The 21,414-nt window shown below is 23.9% G+C and overlaps 2 protein-coding genes across 2 annotated transcripts; one reads left to right on the top strand and one right to left on the bottom strand.

Moving 5' to 3' along the window:
* Positions 1 to 1,295: 1,295 nt before the first annotated feature.
* Positions 1,296 to 4,955, bottom strand: LOC105360035 (MATH and LRR domain-containing protein PFE0570w-like). Its single transcript, XM_011496809.1, has 7 exons — positions 4,863 to 4,955; positions 4,214 to 4,411; positions 3,800 to 3,986; positions 3,370 to 3,733; positions 2,744 to 3,299; positions 2,262 to 2,605; positions 1,296 to 1,685 (listed from the first exon to the last, which is right to left on the bottom strand). Exons 1-7 carry the CDS (start codon positions 4,953 to 4,955, stop codon positions 1,583 to 1,585), a joined length of 1,845 nt encoding a protein of 614 aa, XP_011495111.1. The 3' UTR covers positions 1,296 to 1,582.
* Positions 4,956 to 5,918: 963 nt separating this feature from the next.
* woc (zinc finger protein without children) lies at positions 5,919 to 21,397 on the top strand. The gene is made up of 14 exons (XM_011496808.1): positions 5,919 to 6,262; positions 6,674 to 7,577; positions 7,736 to 8,791; positions 9,153 to 9,506; positions 10,386 to 10,865; positions 11,527 to 11,954; positions 16,432 to 16,649; positions 18,645 to 18,877; positions 19,785 to 19,971; positions 20,055 to 20,180; positions 20,252 to 20,373; positions 20,792 to 20,939; positions 21,000 to 21,099; positions 21,172 to 21,397. Exons 2-14 carry the CDS (start codon positions 6,681 to 6,683, stop codon positions 21,344 to 21,346), a joined length of 4,524 nt encoding a protein of 1,507 aa, XP_011495110.1. The 5' UTR covers positions 5,919 to 6,262; positions 6,674 to 6,680; the 3' UTR covers positions 21,347 to 21,397.
* Positions 21,398 to 21,414: the final 17 nt, after the last annotated feature.

Below are 21,414 nucleotides of genomic sequence, written 5' to 3'. Positions count from 1 at the left end.
TAATTTATTTTATAAAAATTTTTTCATCTGTGTCAATAAATATACAAGGTACAAAAATAAAATAACAAATTCAATATTTTTAAATGTAAATATATATTTTCATAACATTCTTTATTGAATTTTACAAGTCATATAATTTAGGTTATAGATGAATTATTTTATAATAATTAATAACCTTCGACTTTATATATCAGATCGAAAAAATAATTTCACATTATTAATTATAAATATTTTAAATCTAATTTTCTATTTCATGTCTGCTCAACTAATTTATAACAAATACTAGATGCACACTTGAAACAAAGTGATCCATCTTAAATGTTATTTTTTACTTAAATTTAGTTTTCGAAGTATACTCGTATGTATATACTTATTTTTTTATATCAATCACGTAATATGTAGCATGCATGTATTATTTTTAAAAACAATTAACTACTCTGTTTGAACTATCGATTTCTTACAGTATTTATATATAAGACCTATATAAATATACTTAGAACAAAAATATTTTGTACTATATATAATTTTATGTTTACGTTTGATACAATATTATCTATGAGGTCGTAATGTAATTATGACACTATCTACAATATTAATAAAGGATATAACATCTGAGATAAAAATGGCAATATATAATGGAGCAAAGTTAAATCAATCAATTAAATTCAATAAATATATTTGGAAAAATAATAATTGTTTTAATTAACAACATAACAAAAAATATAGAAATAATTGGATTATTATTATTTTATTTATGTGAAAAATCTTTTTTTAATAAAAAATTATTTATTCAGATTAAAAATTAAGTACTGTATTTGTATGATTATGAAATATTCTTGTCTATAAACTGCATCACAACTTAGAGTTAATATGAATAAAATTTAAAAAATTTTTAAACAAATTTTATGCTGATTGAATTAAATTAAGAATGATAGAAATTCAATTATTATATCATTTCAAAAATAGAATCTATATATTCAAATAAAAATGACTGCTAAATTAATTAAGTATGTAAAATGTAAATAAAATATCAATATAGATACTAATTAAAAGTATGATAATCAATTAAAATAAAAATAAATAATAGACTTAAAAATACTTTTGTAACTTAAAAATATTCTTTAGTATGCATAGTGAAAAGAATAAACTGATCTTGAATCTTTAATTATTTAAAATAAATAATAAATTAATCAGAATTTTGTTACAAATCATTTATTTTAATAATATTTATTAATTTGAAATTGATCATTTCTAATGAAATAAATATCTCGCAAAATATGATTGTTTTTTTTATAGTATAGTGTAACATAATACAAATGATCATAGATGAACATACTGTTAGGAATTTTAAAAAGGTGGCAATTAATTAAGTGCATTATTTGCAACTGTGAATGCATGTATAGATTTTTTACAGTAATTGAATTCGTGTTGAGAATTCTTATGAATAGATTCGTCACTTTGAGTTCAAAAAATTCCAGATATTGCCAAATTTCCTAAACATTTATACCATTAAATAATTCTACTTTCTTCGCAAGGACCAGTCACGCTTTCCTTCATGTTTATTACGAAGTGAAGGAGTACTCTATGTGTGTTTATCATCCTCTTCGACAATCCTCGCCTTTTCACGTGAATCTGCTCGAACAAAATACCAATCAGAATTCCGTTGTTTTTCACGAGCTTTACCCCTATACAAATATAGAAAGAAATTGTATAAAAAAAAAAAGTTTGTACAGACAAATTGTACGAATACAATTTAGCAAAGAGAGAGAGAGAGAGAGAGAGAGAGAGATAGAAAGAGAGAGAGCGAGATATATATATATATATATATATATATATATATATATAAAGTCAGATATATACATGAAAACGTATTCTTAGTGTAATTACAAAAATAAAATTATGTAAAAATTTAATATTAAAACATTTAAAATAAAAATTTTTTTTATTTTACTAGATAAAATTAAAATAAAAACAAAACTTAATCTTATTAAAAATTACACTAAAAATTTGAATATATAATTTTAAGACTTGAAATTCTCAAAAAATATTTTTTAAATATATTTTTATACATTTTTATTTGATATGTGAATTTAATTATTTTGAAGCTTTTTAATAAGTTTAAATTTGATATTATATTAATTATTCAAAATTTTTATTTTAAAGTATTAAATAATATTATTTTTTTTAATTTAATATTGTATTATGCTTTACATTTAAACACAAGGTATAATCCATATTTACAAATTTAAATAATTATATACCTTTGTATTTGCCAATCACTATTTGCTCGATATTTATCCCTTTTTTCCCAATGTTCATCTTCTTGATATTTTACATATTTTGATTCCTTTAAATTTTCTGGCTTTAATATATATTCTTTATCATTTTTATATCTTTCTTTTTCTTCTTTATTTCGAAGATATTTATCTGAGTAATTTTCTACGTTTACAATAAACTTTGAGTCACCTTCATTAAAATCATAACTTTTCTGATGCTTCGATTTTTTTTGAGAATCATCCTTTTTATGATCAGCTTCGTAATTAAATTTATGATTGTTTTTATTAAATTCAAAATTATAATCAAACTCCTGATTAGTTTTTTCATAAATTTTTTTTCTACATTCATGTTCCTTATTATCAAATTTACAATCATAATTGTGTTCTAATTTATTATAAATATCTTTATCAAAATCATATCCCTTTTTATTTTCAAACGAATTATTAATATTATTTACAAGTTTAATTTTTTTATTACAATCATTTTTATATTTATCAGTTTTTTCATATTTATATTTTTTTTCTTCTAGAGAATATTTCTCTTTCTTTTCCTTTTTATTTTTTTTCCAATTATTATCAGTTGTTGCTTCTCCTTTAATAAAGTTTTCTTCAGGATATATTTTTGTATAGGAATTATTTTTTTTAGAATCAAAAAAGTTTTTATAATCCTTAATATTTTTATAATTATTTTTATATGCATTTTTTTTTAATTCTAAATATGATTTTTTTTTAGTTCCATAACCTTTTTTATTTTTCTTAGTTACATTTGAGTTTAAATTAATTGCCGGATCTGAATTTGATTCGTTACAATTACTTAAAAAATAGTTTTTGTTTAAAATATTAAAAAATTTGTCATTAATTTTATCTTTATTATATGAAAAACATAATCGATTATGAATTTCAGATCCTACTTTATTTAATCGTTCTTGAATTTTCTTTGTAAACTTTGAAAATATAGCGTTAAAATCAAATAATAAAGATTCAGAAACTAATTCCAGTTTTCTTTCAACATTAAGAAAAACTCTAAAAATGTAAGAAAATGGTTTAAAATACTATTTAATATTAAATTATAAATAAAAATAATCATACAAACCGATTTTCTGGTAAATCTGTTTCTACATTGCTTTCCAAAATTTGTTTGAAATTTTTTTTTAAAATAATCATATCTGAAAGTATCTTGGGTGTTTTACATAATTTATTTTCAAATGTTAAATTACTGGTTGAATTGATTTTGGTTATTATTGAACAAAAATTTTGGAACGTAATTTCAAGCATTTCAAGTTTATTATCATAACCATCTAGATTGAAAATATTTTCTATATTCAATTTTTCAAAATTTTTATAATTATCACCTGAATATTTTGATTTGTTTTTTTTATACTTTTTATTTATTAATTGATCCTTTAATTTCTTCATTTGTTGTATATTTCCTTGAATTTGATGTAGAGCTCGTTTCACTGTTTCAAGCATATACATATTTTATTATATAATTTAAGCTTATAAAAATTATTTAAATAAATTACCATCATTTAAATCATTCAATTTTTCTTTGATTCCAATAAATTCTTTTAATTTTGCTTGAATTTCATTATTTAGAAAATAATTTGGTTCATGTCCTTGAAACTCAATTATTTGACCAGCAATTATAATACCACTTATTAAGGCTATCACAGAGCATGTAATTAAAGCACTTGATGTTATACTTCTATCCTAATAAAATTATAATTATATATATACATACAAAATTAAATATATTTTTATAATATAAAAAAAGAAAAAAAGCATATAATAGTAAAACCTACTATTAATTTACTTACTATTTAATATTTAAAACATTAAATATTATTAAATTTATTGTTATTTTTCTTACTTAATAGAAGAACTAAATATAAGAACTCTATGTAACAATGTTGTATATAAAATTAAAAATCAATTACTGATGTATGATTAGGAGATAATGTTGCTAACTGAGTAGATTGCTTGCTTTCAATTTGCCACTCCATTATTTCAACTTTTCCATCATTTATAAGTTGTTCTGATTCACTTTCGTCTGAGAGTATAGATACATCGTCTGATTCTATTTCTTTTTCATGAACTTCAATATGTTCTATGCTATTAAGACGATTTTGTTTTAACTAAAACATAAAACATAAGATGAAGTATTTAACAATTTATATGTTCCTATTATATATTCTACTAATGCATATATATTTTATCCATCAATTATATTTACAAAAAATTAAAAAAACATACCTTAATTATACATCAAGCAATTATTTTAATATATAAAATCAAAAGCATTATATAAATAAATATAAATAATAGAAATATAAAGACATGATCATATGTATAAATAATAAATAATACTATTAAAAATATTAATAATAAAATTTAATTCAACATATTTATATTAAAAATTAATTTAATAGAAGTTTCAGAGCACTATATTATTACTTTGGTTTAAAGATAGTATTAATATTTAATATATACAATTTTCCTTACATTACAATCGTTATCTGTATCTACAATTTTATTAGAATCATTAAGGACTTCATTTTTTTCTTTTTCTTTAGATATACAATTATCATTAGATTCTTTTTTATAAATAATCGTCCATTCTTCAGAAGACGAACTGTCTTCAAGGTTGTCATCATTATCCACCTTGGAAGTATCAGCCATTTCTCTGAACATGAAATAAAATTTTTATTTTAAACGTGCAAAAAAAATACTATGCAAAAATGTTTAATTAATTTTTACTTCTATTGTTTAACTATTAATATTCACAATTTTTAAAAGTAATTTAAATGAAATTTAAAGTTTTAATGTTTTACATTTACTTGTGAATTTTTCATTTGGGAAGGTGTTAGATTAAAAAACTAAAAAATAATCACATGCCTATTAGCATTAATTAAATAGAAACATTAGGCTTAAAACTTTCAATGATAAAACTTTCGATGCTGAAATAACCTTGAAAGTTTTAGAATTTTTTAAAGAATTATATTGGACGAACACAAAAAAGCAAAGTAAACTTTACCTCTTCCTCTGTTCTCCGTTGCACAAACTGTACTTGATTTAATCCAAATAGGAATCACTAATTTTCCATTTCGCAAAATTTTTACGACATATGCTTAATTTTTCCTCCGAATTTTTACATTCTTTTCATGTACGTGTATATTTCTCTTTGCAAGTGCAACGCATAAAAATAGTCATTAGCTTATTCCTACAAATAATAAATAATCTGCATGCATGCGTAAACAATACAAGCATACCTATTGAACACATGCATATGATAACTTCTAGCTTGACCAATCAACAGTATTATTGTGGTCGCGGATAGATTAAAAACAATAAGTAAGATTTGGCATTTTCTATTTTACGAAATCAGACATGAGGAATAAGGAATGAAACATAGTGCATCGAATAAAATGTTTATTTTATTTAAGAATTCAACTATATCTTATTATGGCACATAATTTTAAAAATAAATATTTTATGTTTAATTATATAAAGAATCTTTGTTTCAATAATATTAGGAATACTCAGTTCATATTATTTTCATTATCTAAATATGTTAAGTAATTCCTAATATAAATATAATATAATTATAAACTGCATTAAATGACCAATAAACGCTCTGTAAATTTAACACTGGCAACAATGCAATTGGTAGTTGAGCTAACCTAGAAATGCCAGTTCTTCATTTATAAAATTAGAGAATTTTTTATCATATGAATTTTTACTTTATAATCTGCGCATCAAAGTGAAAAATTGTGGAAGATGAATGCTAACATTTAAGTAAACATTTTTAAATAATAAAATCTTTATCACCGGTAGCGTGGATGATTATGATTGACATTATTCAAGGTTATGGCAATGGTTGACTAATATTGTCGCCGTGAATCTTTTATATAGAATGCTCTTTTGGTTGTGATGGTTTCAATTAAAAATAAACCTCTTTTGCATAATTAAAGGCTAGCAAATTATTGGTAAGGTTCTTTTCTTGGCATTATTTTATTTATATAGAAAGTTTAATCAATTTTACTTATTACTGTATTATTTAAAGTCCGCGTCACCGGCTTGAAATAACCTAAAAATATATAATGCGTGTTTTTTCCTTTAAAATATAATAATTTAAATGATTTTATTTGTAAATTTATGAAATTCAACTATTTTTGAAGATAACATATTATTTTATATGACTATTGCTATCGTAATTGAAAAATTATTATAAAACTAGAAACTTAATGACTAATTTTTGTTAATTACAAATATAACTGTTATTATCAATATATATTATTATACAGTTTTATTTTTAATTATATTTTAACGTAAATATCGATTATACAATTATTTCTACAATTTTCGAAGTTTTGTAGTAAAAATATCTTTATTAAAAGGTTGGAAATGGAGTCTGCAGCTAACAAAATAAGTGATAATATTGAGCAAGACAAAGTTAATGTATCAACAGATCCGAATGAAGCAATCATGGAAGAAAGTACACAAATATTAAATGAACCAAATATAAAATTTAATGAAAAATATGATCAATCAAATAATGAAATAGCATCTGTTGAAAGTACAGAACCACTTTCTAAAGATGTCACACAAATTGCAAAATTTTCAGAAGTAAGTAGGTCAAAAAATACAAATCAAACTGTAGTTAACGATGTCGAACTAGATCAAATTCAAGCTTTAGAAAACATAAAGGATAAACAGGGTGATAAAAAAAACTGTATTCTAAATAAAGAAGATAATATAAATGAAAAATTTAGTAAAAAAAATGAAAAAACCAATAAAGATGAAATCAATAAAAGTGAATTAGAAACTAATCAGTGTGATAAAAAAACGAATTTAAATAAAAATCAATTGAATAAAGATAGAGAAGATTTCAATAAAAATCTAGAAACTTTGAGTAAAAAGGAAAAGAATTCTAACAAAATGGATTCCAATTGTGATGAGACTGAGAAAAAAAATAAAGATAATGTTGAAACTGGCAACAATTCAAAACAGTCATTGCAAGGTAAAATATCAGAACAAACCTTAGAATGCTTTAATATGGATATAGATAATGTAAATGTAAAAGATCTGAGAAATGAAAAAAATGAAGAAGTTGAAAACACTGAATTTATTCAAATCAGCCAAGATAAGGAAGATACTCAAATTGAAAATCAGCCTGAGGCTGAAGATCCATTTAGTTCAGATAATCTCAATATTCGAATCGATAGTGTTGAATCAATGGAAATAGACTGTGGAAATGAAAAACGTTTAAAACTTAATGAACATTTCAAGTTAAAAGAGAAGGTTTGTTGATAATGTGGAACTTATTTGTAATGTTTTTTTAATACTGATATCATATTTATACAAGTACATTAAAATCTGATTTAAAAGCATTTCAATGTATTTTTAAAATATTTATTTTACTTTATTTTACTGAAAAACATCTTCATTTTTTATTATAGGAACATTTGCGTTCTAACCAAAATAAAGCAAAGGTTAATAAAGGAGAAAAATTATCTGAAGAATCTTCTGAAAAAAAAGGTGATAGCACTTCAACTGAAGTCTTACCAGGACAAGATGATGAAATTTGCATAATTCCTGATAGTACAAAATTAAATAAGACTAATGAAAACAATAAAATAAGTAATGAGAACAATTCAAAGGAAGAAAAAGAAATGGTTATTGAAGGACAAATACAAAATATAGATAAAGTCTTGGAAGAAAATAAAAATTGTAATAAAATACTGCATTCAGAGTTAATTAAAAAGGTTAAAGAAGACGCTATTCTAAAAGTATCTGCATTAACTACTAGGAAAAATGATATTCAAGTAAATGCTGATAAATCATCCGATGGACTATCAATAGTTACTTCAAATATTATTGAAGTAGATGATGATGCTAAAAATCCAGAAATAGAAGAAATTTTATCTAAAGAAGTATGTAAACAATGTAAAGAAGAAAAAACTTGTATGATAAAAGTAAAAGTAGGTACAAAAAGTTACAATGTTTGTTCAGATATGTGCAAACTAGCTTTTATAACTGATAATAATAAAGCTACAGACATACCCAGCGAAGCAGTAAATTCTAAAAGAGAAAAACGTTGTGCAAATTGTCTTTTAATTGTAGAAGCAAAAGATGAAAGAAATTTATCGTGGGAAACAATGGAATTTTGCAATGAAGAATGCTTGGGAAAATTTCAAAATAAATATGGAAGCTATTGTCGAAATTGTAATGGGTTTGTGCAACCTGTTAGTTTAGGAAAATATTGTGTACGTTTTGGGTACGATGTTAGACAATTTTGTTGTTCAACTTGTCTAGAGGAATTTAAAAAGGGATTGAAAGTGTGTAGTTATTGTCAAAAAGACATAAGTGCTGGTACAGAAGGATTTTTGGCTCCTGTTGGTGATAAGGGACAATTTAAAGATTTTTGCACTCAAGATTGTATGGAAAAATACTCAAAGATGAATTCCTCTGAAACACCAGTACCTGAAAAAAAAGTTTGTGGTGTTTGTCAAGAGGTAAAAATGTGATTCTGTTTATTATATAATTCAGAATAAATATTTTATGAATTGTTAATTATTTAAGTAAATAGAAAAATATATTCAAAAGAATCGTTTATTTAACTTAAAATATAATTACCTTAGAATTTTATAAATAAATACAAATATTTATAATTAATGTTTAAATTATTTCATAAATTATAATTATTTTGTATACATAGCTATATATATAATAGTTTATTTAATAACATAATATTTTTAAATGAAATTGTTATTAATTTATTTAATATCTTATTAATAAAATTTTGGAGTTTACGTTTTAAAGTATAAATAAATATATAAATAAATATGAAATTTAATCATTGGTTTATTTTTAAAGGAAAAAGTCATTTATTGTGAAGTTCAGATTGACAGAAATCCATCAGTACCAATTTGTAGCGAACCTTGCTTCGCTGCCTTTAAATTTGTGAATAAAGCAGATCCAGATCAATGCTCTACATGCAAAAAGTATTTTCAGTTACCTACAAAAAAAGGTTTTGTTGTATTTTATGAAGATGAAGCTCATACTTTTTGTAATAAAACATGTTTAAATGTTTTTATCATTACAAATCGAAAGATTGTTCCTTGTAATTGGTGTAAAGTAAAAAAGTACAATTTCGATATGATTAAGAAGGAATTAAAAATTGGCCAAATTATGATGATGTGCAGTTTAAATTGCTTAACTTTATATCAGGTAATAATGATTATAGATTTGCTTCTTTGTTAAAAAGTAAATAAATGTTTTTCTTAAGCGACTCATTTATACTATAAATTAATGCTTTTTACTTTATATATTACTTTATATATTTATTAAATAATGTCACTATTATTATAGAAAAATTAAATATCCATGTGGTATTTACTTTTTGCTTTAAAGTATATTATCATAAATCTCAATATGATAAATACAATTTCTTTTTTACTACCTATAAAATATTATTCTTAAATGTATCTTAATTTTCAAAATCGAAGAAATGTACTATATATAAAGTATATAAATTGTAAGGCAATATTATTTGAATAAAAATTTTTGTTTATATTTATAGTATTATTAACCATTAATTCTCTATGGTTATATTCATTTAATAATTAGCCATACATTATTTGTTACAAAACAAATATTTTATAAATCTTACATATTTATAATCATTGAAACCTTTTTGACAAATCTATTCAATTATTTTCTGTTTCTGTCTCTATTCTGTTACGTATAGTATAAAGTTATAAAATAGAAATGAAATAATTAATATAGTTCAAAATGCTGAAATGGAAATATTCAGAATTTTTTTAATGAAACTGAATTTAAAATATTGTGGATAATAAACACGTCGAGTTAGAATAAATGTTGGCATTTAAGAAGTATTACCACTTCGGTTTTTCCTATTTTTTAAGTAGCTGTGTATTTATTTCTAATTAAACTTTTTGCAGTTCCTGTAGCCTCATACCGCTTGTACAAAAGTAAATGATAAAACGCGCTCACTAAAAATAATAATAAGCTAGTATAAAATTATTTGACAATGGTGGAAGAAAATTCTTGAATAACAACTTCTTATTTTCTTATTTGTTCATTCAGGTGTCGATCAACGCGGTCTCGGCACGCCGCATCAACTGTGACTATTGTAAAGAATACTCACAAGCCCAATATCACCTAACAATGTCCGATGCAACTATAAGGAACTTCTGCTCCTATAAATGCGTTATGAACTTCCAAGCTCAGTACACTAAATCGCCAATAACGATACCCACTAGTGACTCGAATACTGATCCTGTGCCCACGGGCATACCGAAGAGAGCTATTGCATCAGCACCGACATCCGCTACATCCGCAGCCACGTCGGTAGCGACGGCAGCTCTACCCTCGACCTCGGTCACCGCGCAATTACCTCGACCTATACAACCTGCGCCTCCACCTGATCAAACCCCGAAGAAGACACTACCCGTAATATCGTCGGTAACGAGCCTCGCAGCGATTGCAAACGGGCAAACTCAAAATAGCGTACAACAGACCATCGGCACCCCTATGCAGCCCATTACTCTACAAGGCACCCATTCTGTACGTAATATAATTGTAATTTATATGATATTAAATCCATTGCTCCGGGACTTTACTGTCTTAACGATTCAATAGCCATTTTGTTTTGACCAAACTTTGTCACAAAAATCTGGTTGTTCATCACAAATTAAATAAAATAAGCCATTAAGATATTACAAAAGGCATTTAAAAAACGATGGAAGCTTTTCAGAAGTATTTCACAAATATGATTAATTAGCGATTTTATTAAAAAAAAATTTTATTTCATATATATGTGTGTATGCATACGTATATGTAGATGTATATTACAAGTATACATTTGCACCGATTGAATCAGCACATTTGCACATATATATTTTTTATATATTATTATGCAGCAAATAAAAATGTTAGGCCGAATAAATTATTTTCAAATTTAGTTGTATAAAAATTTGAATAAATGTAATATTTCTTTCATTTTTTATGATTTATTTAAGACGTAAATGGATAAAACCCTTTTAATCGATTAATAATTTAATTTTTGATAAAAAAAATACCATTTCAAATTATACAAGTTTCTCTTATTTATATTAATGCACTTTAAAAAAACATGAATCAGTCGGTACTGGTTAGCATAATCTTAGATCCAGGGTATTCTATATCTATAATTCAATCATGTATATTTCACATACAATTGCCGTAGGTGATCTACAAACAGCAGGTGGTGACACGACCGACGTCGCCGGTCGAAGTTGGCAACAAGATGACACAGTGCAAGCCTCAGGTGCATACGAAGGGTGTCTCAGTACGTCCAATACCCTGCAGCCAATCGAGCCAGACCGATGGCATCGACCGCTTGGTGCTACCGATACCCGTGCCTCTCTACGTCCCCTTTCCCGTACATATGTACAGCATGCCATTCCCTGTACCCGTTCCCATACCTATACCCATACCTGTACCCATCTTCATACCAACGACGCGCAACAGCGCTAAGGGGATATTCAAGGAGATTAAGCGGATACAGGAGAAAATACCGTCTGACCCTTTCGAAGCCGAGCTGCTCATGATGGCAGAGATGGTAGCTACAGAAAAGAAGAACGAGAGCGACTCGGATTCAAACGACGATGCGAGGTAGGACGGATGATGCTGGTTTTACTCCTATTTTTACGTTCCTTTCATTTTATTTTATCCTGATTATCTTGTTGCATAACATAATTTATTTGTAGGTGGATTGTACTGCGTTTGTACATGATTTTTCACGGTTATTCTTTAAAGAGAAGCTATAAAAATTTACTTTCATATGTTACTTGTTTACTTAAGATAATGAATAACAATAGATTTAGATTGATAACGTATCAAATGTATAAACTTTATTTTAATTAAAATGTTCAAAGTCGTGAATTAATCTAAATATTGATAATATTCGTATAAAAAGTAATATTTTCCGTGTATCAACTTGTATTTATACTATAGTTTGTTTTAATCTATGACATATCAGATATTATGTATTCAAATATTTTAAACATTTTTTATTTTTACATTTTGTATTTTTTTTTAACAAATTAGATAATTATTGATTTATATCGCGTGGATTAATGCAATGTATTTTACGTATTTTTATATCTATAATAATTATTATAGCTTCTTTAATTTGATACAAAATAAGTAAAATGTTATTGAAAAGAAATTGTATAAACATATGTATACGCGAATAAAACAGGATGTAGAAAAATACTGTTTCTAGATTAGATACAACGATAAAAAGATCAATGCGAATCAATTTGAAAGACGATTAGAAATGTAGGAAAATTTGTTAGTTTTCTATAAAAATAATTGTAGGTAAAGCCGCAATAAGATATATCCGAAAAATGCTTAATTACTTTGTCGGTTTTAGCCGAAATTTTGATGATTAAATAATTAATAATTAATTTTAATTTAATGATCGAAGTGCATTTGTATGTTTATTTTTAAAATTTTTATTATATTATGTCTTCAGTACTGAATTACCGTGATAAATAAAATTAGATTCATCATTTTTTAATTTAAAAATCTTTGTACTACAGTAATCATTTTCTATACTGAAAATACATAGAAATATATAAGTAGAAAAATGTACCCTTCGAATAATATAAAGCTCTTGTGACTACCTGAAAAACATTTAAAAATTCTTTTAGTGTAATTAATGTGAAACTCCACTTATAAAATGTATTTATATAGAACAATCACACGTGATTGGGTGCAATGTACTTGAATAAATTTAATAGCAACTGTACCTAATAAAATATTAATCCTTAATTCTACAATTATACTAAATTTTATAATAAGAAAACGTATGTATATACATATATGTAAACAAATATTTTTATGATCTATTCAGTAAATATTTTTTAATTTAACAAGACAGACTAAATAATATAATATAAAATAATTGGTTTTTAATTATCCATTTGAATATTTTCAATCATCAAAAAGGATGTTTTGTCTAATTTGTAAATTTAATATTTTAATACGGACAATGAAAAAATATAGGTTTATTCAAAATTAATTGAATTGTTCGACCATTCCCTCACGAATAAAAATATATTAAATAATAATAATGATAAATCCAACACTTCTAGTTTATCAATTACAGTTAAATTATATTAAATACGTATAAAATGTATGAATATAATAAATGTATTCAATTTTTGTATATTATAAAAAATAAAACAATGTTTTATTAATATTTATATCATATTATATATTTTATATTAAAATTTTTTTTAGATTAGCAACGCGTTTGAATGAATTAATTTTTTGAAGCGTTGGAGCATTGTAAAAGAAATACTTTGTAGATGTACTTTTTTTTATGTTTCATATATTTTAAAACTTTTAATATCTAATTAAATTTAAAACTTTTAACTTAAAATAGGTTATTAATTTTTAACGCAAAAATTTTTTTCTTCTTACAAGTTACATTTTAGTATAGAATTATTAGATATATCAATATTATATCAACGGCATCATTAACGTTACATATATCATAAATATTATATGTATAAATTATTGATTTATTTTATTTTATTAAACTTACTATCAATAATTTGTTTTTTATAATCAACTAAATAAATTAATTCAATTTGAAGAATAATAAACGAAATTCAGGAGTATTAAAAAAAAAATTTATTTCAGTTATATAAATTTAAAATTAATAATTATAAAATTACTGTCCTTATAATGTAGTACACTAAAGTCAGTTTTATTATTTTTTTAATTATACAGAACTACTATTTTAGATATACGAAATAAAAAATTTTTAATAAAAAAATATATTTAAAATTTTTGGTGAATTAGATATTATTTAAATGTAAAATCAAACGACATTAGATTAAATAAATTTAATATAAATTGTAATTAATATAATAACAATAATTATTTATATATAAATACTGTCTAAAAAGCACAGGTTTTAAATATATTTTAAAGTATTTACTTATGTTGATTAATCTATGGTTAAAATGAAAATATTAAATTTATTGCAATGTAAATGAAACACTCTTAATAAATTAACACCAAAGCAACACACATTAAAGCATTACAAATTACATTTGCAAAGCAGTTTTAGATTTAAATTTACGTTAAATAATCCGATTATTATAATGCAGTTGCTTATTATATTATACTACATGCGTTAATAGTGTATTTTTATTTAAAATTCATATTTTAAATATAGTCGTATCCAATCATGTGGTAAATTTTAGGTAATTATAATTAGATAAATATATATTGTACTTTACTCATAGAATACTCTATAATGAAATAAAAAAACTAAAGTACTTAATTTGTAAATGTATAAATTATAAAGTAAGTTTTCTTTAGTTATATCTAACGTTTTTTATATAAACATATTAAATAATCATTCACTAATGGTAAGTTAGGTAAGTTAGGTGTTATTTATCAAATACTGATTTTTTAAATAGTTAATATAGTTTCATGTAATATTTGTTACAATAAATATTAAGTTTTTAAAATTTACCTTTCTTAAAGAATTAAGCATTATTTTCTAAAATTATTTTAAATGAATTTTACAATTTATTTTAATTATACTAATAATTTTAGCACATTTTCAATGATTATTTAAAATAATTTTTATAATGAGATATCTGTATGTATTCATAAACACAGTTTGTGTTTATTATCATCACAGCATATACGGAATACATCAATATAATCTTAAAGTAAAATATTGTGACATTAGTCATATTTTAAACAGTATACTTTTTTCAATGTTTAATACGAAGTAAAAATGTACAATCATTTTAATCAAATCACCTTACAAATTTTTGAATCTACATATTAAATAGTTTAACAGAAAAACTCGTTAATTGAAGCATATCAATATCTGCAAATACAATATTTCAGTTCAGAATATTTTTGAGATACTTTAATGTAATTTTATTAGTGATCTACTTTGTAATATTGTAATTTTATAAATTGTTTTATTTTGTTAAACGAACATTTAATTTACCTAAATTTAATGCAAAATTTATTAATTTTACATAACAATCGAATAAAAATTGTTAAAAAAAAATAAAATAAGTTTTTTATTTTTAGAGGATGTTGATTAATGGTATTTGTAAATAATAAATATGTTTTTTGTATAATTCAACTTTTTTTTTTTGAGTATTTAAATTTTTTTTTTTTTTAAAGATTGCAAATAGAACATAAAAAATACTATACCCGAAAAAGCCAAAAAAAAAAAATTAAAACACGAGCTTACATTTATTTTAATTTTAATATTTTTATTTATGTAAATAGTGTGTGAGAATTATTAGGAAAATGAGAAGTAATTAAGATTTTTATATGGGTCTACACTACTTTCGTGCTGGATGGCCTTTCAGATTTAAGATTATCGTATACAAACCCAATATTATTCACCGAAGAGGACTATTAATTATATACTAATTATTCCATTCTATTAGTCCATGTTATTCCATTGTTTGTTCGAATCATTTATAATTAATCGCGCGGTGATTGTTTCCTTCATCCTGAATCGGCAATGCTACCTTATCCCTAGCACGAATCCTATTTATTAAACTATCGTATTAGGTTTCATTGAAAAGTTCGCTCAATTTCCGTATATTTTATTAATGATTTTATTCATCTATATGCATGTTTCATTATATCGAAAATAAATTTAATTTCTTTTAAAATTGTTGGGAATTATACTTTTTCCCAACTTTGCTCATTTTTGCAAATTGAACAAAAATAGAATTTACACGGCATATAATAGATGAAATTAGTCGCAGTATTAACACGCATTATCCTGTTGACAAGATAAGTAGTCTAAAGGGCTATTAATACAATTTCCAGGAATCTATCCTGTTAAAAATTTGTCCGTGTCTAAATATAACCAAAGTGATATTTCATAATAGAAAAATTCACTACCAGACTAACGCACCATCTTAGAGGAAAAATTTACAACGACTAGGGGCTATAATAATAATCGAAGGATATAAATACATTAAGTACTTTATACGAACTTTTTGATTGAACTGCGAGTGATTTACTGAGTGCATTAAGCTAGATATTAAAAAAAAAACAAAGGAAAACTGCACTGTTTATTTAGGGAGGACGGTGACATAAACGACGGGCCGCACACGGACACGTACAGCCCGGAAGGCGTCGACTCGTCGAATGCCTTCGGCGATGACATGCTCCAAATGGCCTTGAACATGGCAACCGGTGATCTGGACGAGTCCGCAGTTGATCTCGAAACCGCCCTCACGCCAAACACTATACAAACGCCTCAGCGCTCGCAAAATGACGTGCCTACGGAGAATGACGGTATGTATACATACGAACGTTAATTTTTCTTTATAATTTTTTATGTTTTCTATCGTTGGATGTGAAAAAGTTGCTTTAATCTGAAACAAAAGCATTGCATTTTATCAATAATTTAGCACGAATAATCTTGCCTTGCCAAACATGAAAATGACTTTACTAAAAGCAACGAGAATATTAATATTTATAGAATCTCGGGCTTAAAAGTGCTGTATCTTATTATAATTCTATTTATATAAAAGTTGTAGAAAAAAATTGTATAAATTATATAAATAAATTATATATAAAAAGTTTTATAAATAATAATATATATAGTAACATGGGAGCAGTTGCATTAGAAGAGGGAAGATAAACTTAAGTATGAATAACAAATGTAAAATATTAAGTAGTGGTACAGAAATGGCTTCAGAAAAATGGGGTTTCGTAATTAAATGATTATATTAAGTTATACAGATATAAATAAATATAAATAAATTTGGGTTAAACTATGAGGAAGGCATTTTCTGGGCGATTAAATGGCTACAGTCAACTACAGTTCTACTTTGAGAAAAAAAAATTAGTACTATACAATCTATATTTACCTATATGCATTTTTTTATACTTTACTTACACATAACTGATGATTCTATTCTATTTAAATTATACATTTCTTAATGTAATTCAACAATGATTAGCAAATGATATACCAAGAGAAGAAATTAATGCACCATCAATTATTAGTTTGTCAAATAAATAATTAAATACCTTTTTATTTGAATAATATAAATATTTACCAATGTACTATTGTATTACTTAGGAATGGAAATAATTGATTTTATTGTTGTTAAATAAAATTATGTTTCAAATTCGATAGATAAACTTAACAATGTTAAAAATGTGTATTTCATTTATAGTATTTAAGCAACTTTAGAGGGCCTAATTACTACGGACACCTTATTAATGATAAATTTTCAAAAAAAATTAGCTTTATTTTATAATATGAGAAATATATTTGAGAAAAATATATGTATTTAATGTCATTTTTTCTCTCAAGAATAATACGTTAAAATTAATTCCTAAAAATTTGTTATTTGTACAGCAAATAATATTTTAAACGAACGTATACACATAAGAAAATATAATAATATAATAATAAATATTAGTGTTACTATCATAACAACTATAATTAATTAATTTAATAAACAAATAATATAATTTCATCATTCTATCTAAAAAGAAAAAAAATGAAAATAACGATTATACAAGTTTATTATAACTTTTTAACGTTCGATAAGATATAACAGCATTTAAATAATTATTAACTAATCAGATTGAAAGTTTTTTCAGTGGCGTGTTCAAAATTGAAAGAAAATTGATTTGATAACATTTTATTTTAAATTATTACCTAGATTTCACATCCTACAAATTATTTTAAGAATTAGTTGAATAAAAAAGTAGGATTAAATTTTTAAAACCGTAAATAAATTTTTTCGATATTTTCAATCTCTTCAAAGTGGAAAGGATTCTTAAAGTATTTGTTAAATTTATGCTGTTTTTCGTTGAAATACATGTTGTTTTTATAATAAAATTGAATGAATATTAACTAATATGTTTAAAATTATTCGTTTGTTTAGATATATATTGAATATAATGAAAGTATATTTTTTAAATATTCTTATACATACAATCAATTAGTTAAGATGTGTATAAACGTATTATTAAATTGCAGCAATATTTAAAATTAATTACAATGAATTTGTATAAAATAATCTTACGAAAGTATACATAATAATTTTTTAAATTAACATTACTAAAACAAAAAATATAAATCTTGGTTATATATAAATTGGTTTAAAAAAATATAAATCTATTATTATATAATTGAAATAACTTTTAACTGTATAAAGATCAAATTATATTATACTATGTATAATCACAATATAATTACAAATAAATATTAAACAAAAAGAAATAGATAATTTATTACGTTCTTTTAATTAATCAATTTAAAATGTGCAGTTCAACCGGACAGGGTACATGCACCAAGGGGGCGAAAGCGCGGTACGTCGTATAAAACTCGTTCCATTCCAAACAAAAAGGGTAGACGAACTTCAAGTGTAAACGACGTTACAACTTTACTACCGACGGATTCTCAACCCCCAAGCCAACCTAGGTTCATTGAGCCCATCGAAAAGCCCGACGCTAATATGGCATTAAAATACACATTCGGCATTAATGCTTGGCGTCAATGGGTATGTACACAATTGTAAAGCAATAATTTTCCATATGTAATCAGTATAGCGTAACCGAATGTCCCTACTAAAATTAATTCGTTCATGCAATCAATATGATACATAGAACATAAAAAATAACTCTGGATTAATCATTTAAAAAAATAGAATATATATTCCATACCCCTGGTCCCCTTTCATGTATCGTATATGTCAGTTTGTAAACATTTAATGGTATTTATGTTGAAACTATATATTCCAGATGTAAAATATTTCCCTATGAATGAGCTTTTAGTTTTATATTGTCGAAGTTTGAGCTGTTACTTATGCAGATTTAAATTAACCGTTACAATTTAATTTATTTCTTTATTTTTATATAAACGATTTAATAAACGATTCAAGAAATTTAAATAATTCAATTATTACGATATCATTGAACAATAAAGATTGATGCTTATTAACATATGAATATGTTGTTCATACATTTATATCGTTATTAAAATAATTTGTTTATGTTCTCTTGAAACGTATGTTTAAACGTATTCATTTATTCAGAAACTGATTCAGAAAAATTAATAATCGTTGAAATGTAATTGAAAATATTATGAAATAAAGTTCCTTGTTTATTCTTTGAATACAAGTTATTTGGAACTATTGTAAAACTATAAATATATAATTCTTTTTAACGTAAGTTTAGAATCATTTTTATTAAAATGTAATCAAAGTTAATTTATTATAAACATATTAAAAGTATATTTTAACCTTATTAAATGTCAATTAAGTAAATTCTATTAATTATAAAATTTATTCAATTTAGTGTTTATTCATAAATAAAAATATATAAACAAATTAATAAATTATTGTGAATAAAAAAGTACTATTCATATTTCAAAATATCATAAACATTATTTATTGTTCATGTTATTAGGTTATTACAAAAAATGCTGAATTAGAGAAGCAAAATACATCGACAAGAAAATTAAAATTATTTAAAACAGATCTTCTTCAACTTACAGCAGATGAATTAAATTATTCACTTTGTTTATTCGTAAAAGAAGTTCGAAAACCAAACGGCGCAGAATACGCACCAGATACAATATATTATTTATGCTTAGGTAGGCTTTATTCCATTGGTAATGAATTAAACAAAATCATTTTTATTAAATTTGTAATGAAATATTGATTATTTATATTTTAGGAATTCAACAATATTTGTTTGAAAATAATAGGATAGATAATATTTTTACAGATGCATATTATGAAAAATTTACAGATTGTCTTAACGAAGTTGCCAAGAAATTTACTTCTCTTTATAACGATGCATGTAAGTTATAAAGAAAGTTTTGAATCGTAAATAATAAAATACATTGGGCTCACGTTCTATATTTTCATTAGTGTACGTTGTTACGAGAGTAGAAGAAGAGCATTTATGGGAATGTAAGCAACTAGGCGCCCATTCCCCACATGTTTTGCTTAATACCCTTATGTATTTTACTACGAAGCATTTCAATTTAGTGGTAAGCAAAGTTAATTTAATGCTTGTCTTATTTTATTGTATTCCAAAATTACCGACAATATCACAATGAAAATTACTATCGTTAAGCTGTAATTAGTTTAGTAATACTTTGTCTTTTATATTATCTTTCTATGCACAATAACATGCAATTTCTAATGATATTTCAATATTTATTTTCTATTTTTTAATAAAAAAAAATTTAATTATTTTATGCATTAGACATAGATTAATTAATTCTCTACCTTTAAAATACTAAATGAACATGTATTTAATTAAAAACAAGGTAAATTGAGAAATTTAATATTTGAAAAAATTTTTTATTATAAAAATAATTCAGTTAACGGATATTAGTATATTTAATATTATGTATATAAATTTAATAATTTTATATTTGAATTAATCAAAGAAATTTGTTATAGTCTGTTGAGGAACATATGCAGCTTTCCTTTTCTCATATAATGAAACACTGGAAACGAAATCCAGCTGCTCAACCAGGTGCAGTTGCAAGTAAAATGCCTGGATCAAGAAATGTATTATTAAGATTTTATCCACCACAATCTACTCTGGGTAAAATTTAAAAACAAAATAGATTAATTTTATCTTATGTAAAATATAAATATTTTTTAGAAGCTAATTCAAAAAAGAAAAAAGTTTACGAGCAGCAGGAAAATGAAGATAACCCATTACGGTGTCCTGTAAAATTATATGAATTTTATCTTTCTAAATGGTCAGTTTCATAACAATTGATTGTTAAAATTATAACATCTCATAGTCGAATTAATTTTATTTAATATTTTAGCCCTGAAAGTGTAAAAACGAGAAACGATGTATTTTATTTATTGCCAGAACGAAGTTGTGTACCTGACAGCCCAGTATGGTATTCAACATCTCCATTAGCTAAAGAACATCTAATAAAAATGCTCTATAGAATTAAAATGGTAAAAGAAATAAATGTGGCTCTTTTATCATGTTGATTAGTTTATCAATTTTTATCTTGTTTAAACGATTGTTTCATTTTTATTTTAATGAATACGATGTGTAA

This window comes from Ceratosolen solmsi, unplaced genomic scaffold, assembly GCF_000503995.2.
Source record: "Ceratosolen solmsi marchali unplaced genomic scaffold, CerSol_1.0 scaffold29, whole genome shotgun sequence".
Taxonomy (NCBI): domain Eukaryota; kingdom Metazoa; phylum Arthropoda; class Insecta; order Hymenoptera; family Agaonidae; genus Ceratosolen; species Ceratosolen solmsi.
Note: the sequence above shows the minus strand (reverse complement) of the source record. Positions and strands in the feature narration are given on the sequence as shown.

Excerpts from the sequence above, each read along its gene's own strand:
- LOC105360035 (XM_011496809.1), bottom strand. The coding sequence starts at position 4,955 with ATGGCTGATACTTCCAAGGTGGATAATGATGACAACCTTGAAGACAGT. Across the intron at positions 3,734-3,799 it reads ATTGAATGATTTAAATGATG|TGAAACGAGCTCTACATCAA; the intron begins GTAATTTATTTA and ends TGCTTGAAACAG. Across the intron at positions 1,686-2,261 it reads AGTGATTGGCAAATACAAAG|GGGTAAAGCTCGTGAAAAAC; the intron begins GTATATAATTAT and ends ATATTTGTATAG.
- woc (XM_011496808.1), top strand. The coding sequence starts at position 6,681 with ATGGAGTCTGCAGCTAACAAAATAAGTGATAATATTGAGCAAGACAAA. Across the intron at positions 11,955-16,431 it reads GATTCAAACGACGATGCGAG|GGAGGACGGTGACATAAACG; the intron begins GTAGGACGGATG and ends CTGTTTATTTAG. Across the intron at positions 20,181-20,251 it reads TTCTCTTTATAACGATGCAT|TGTACGTTGTTACGAGAGTA; the intron begins GTAAGTTATAAA and ends TATTTTCATTAG.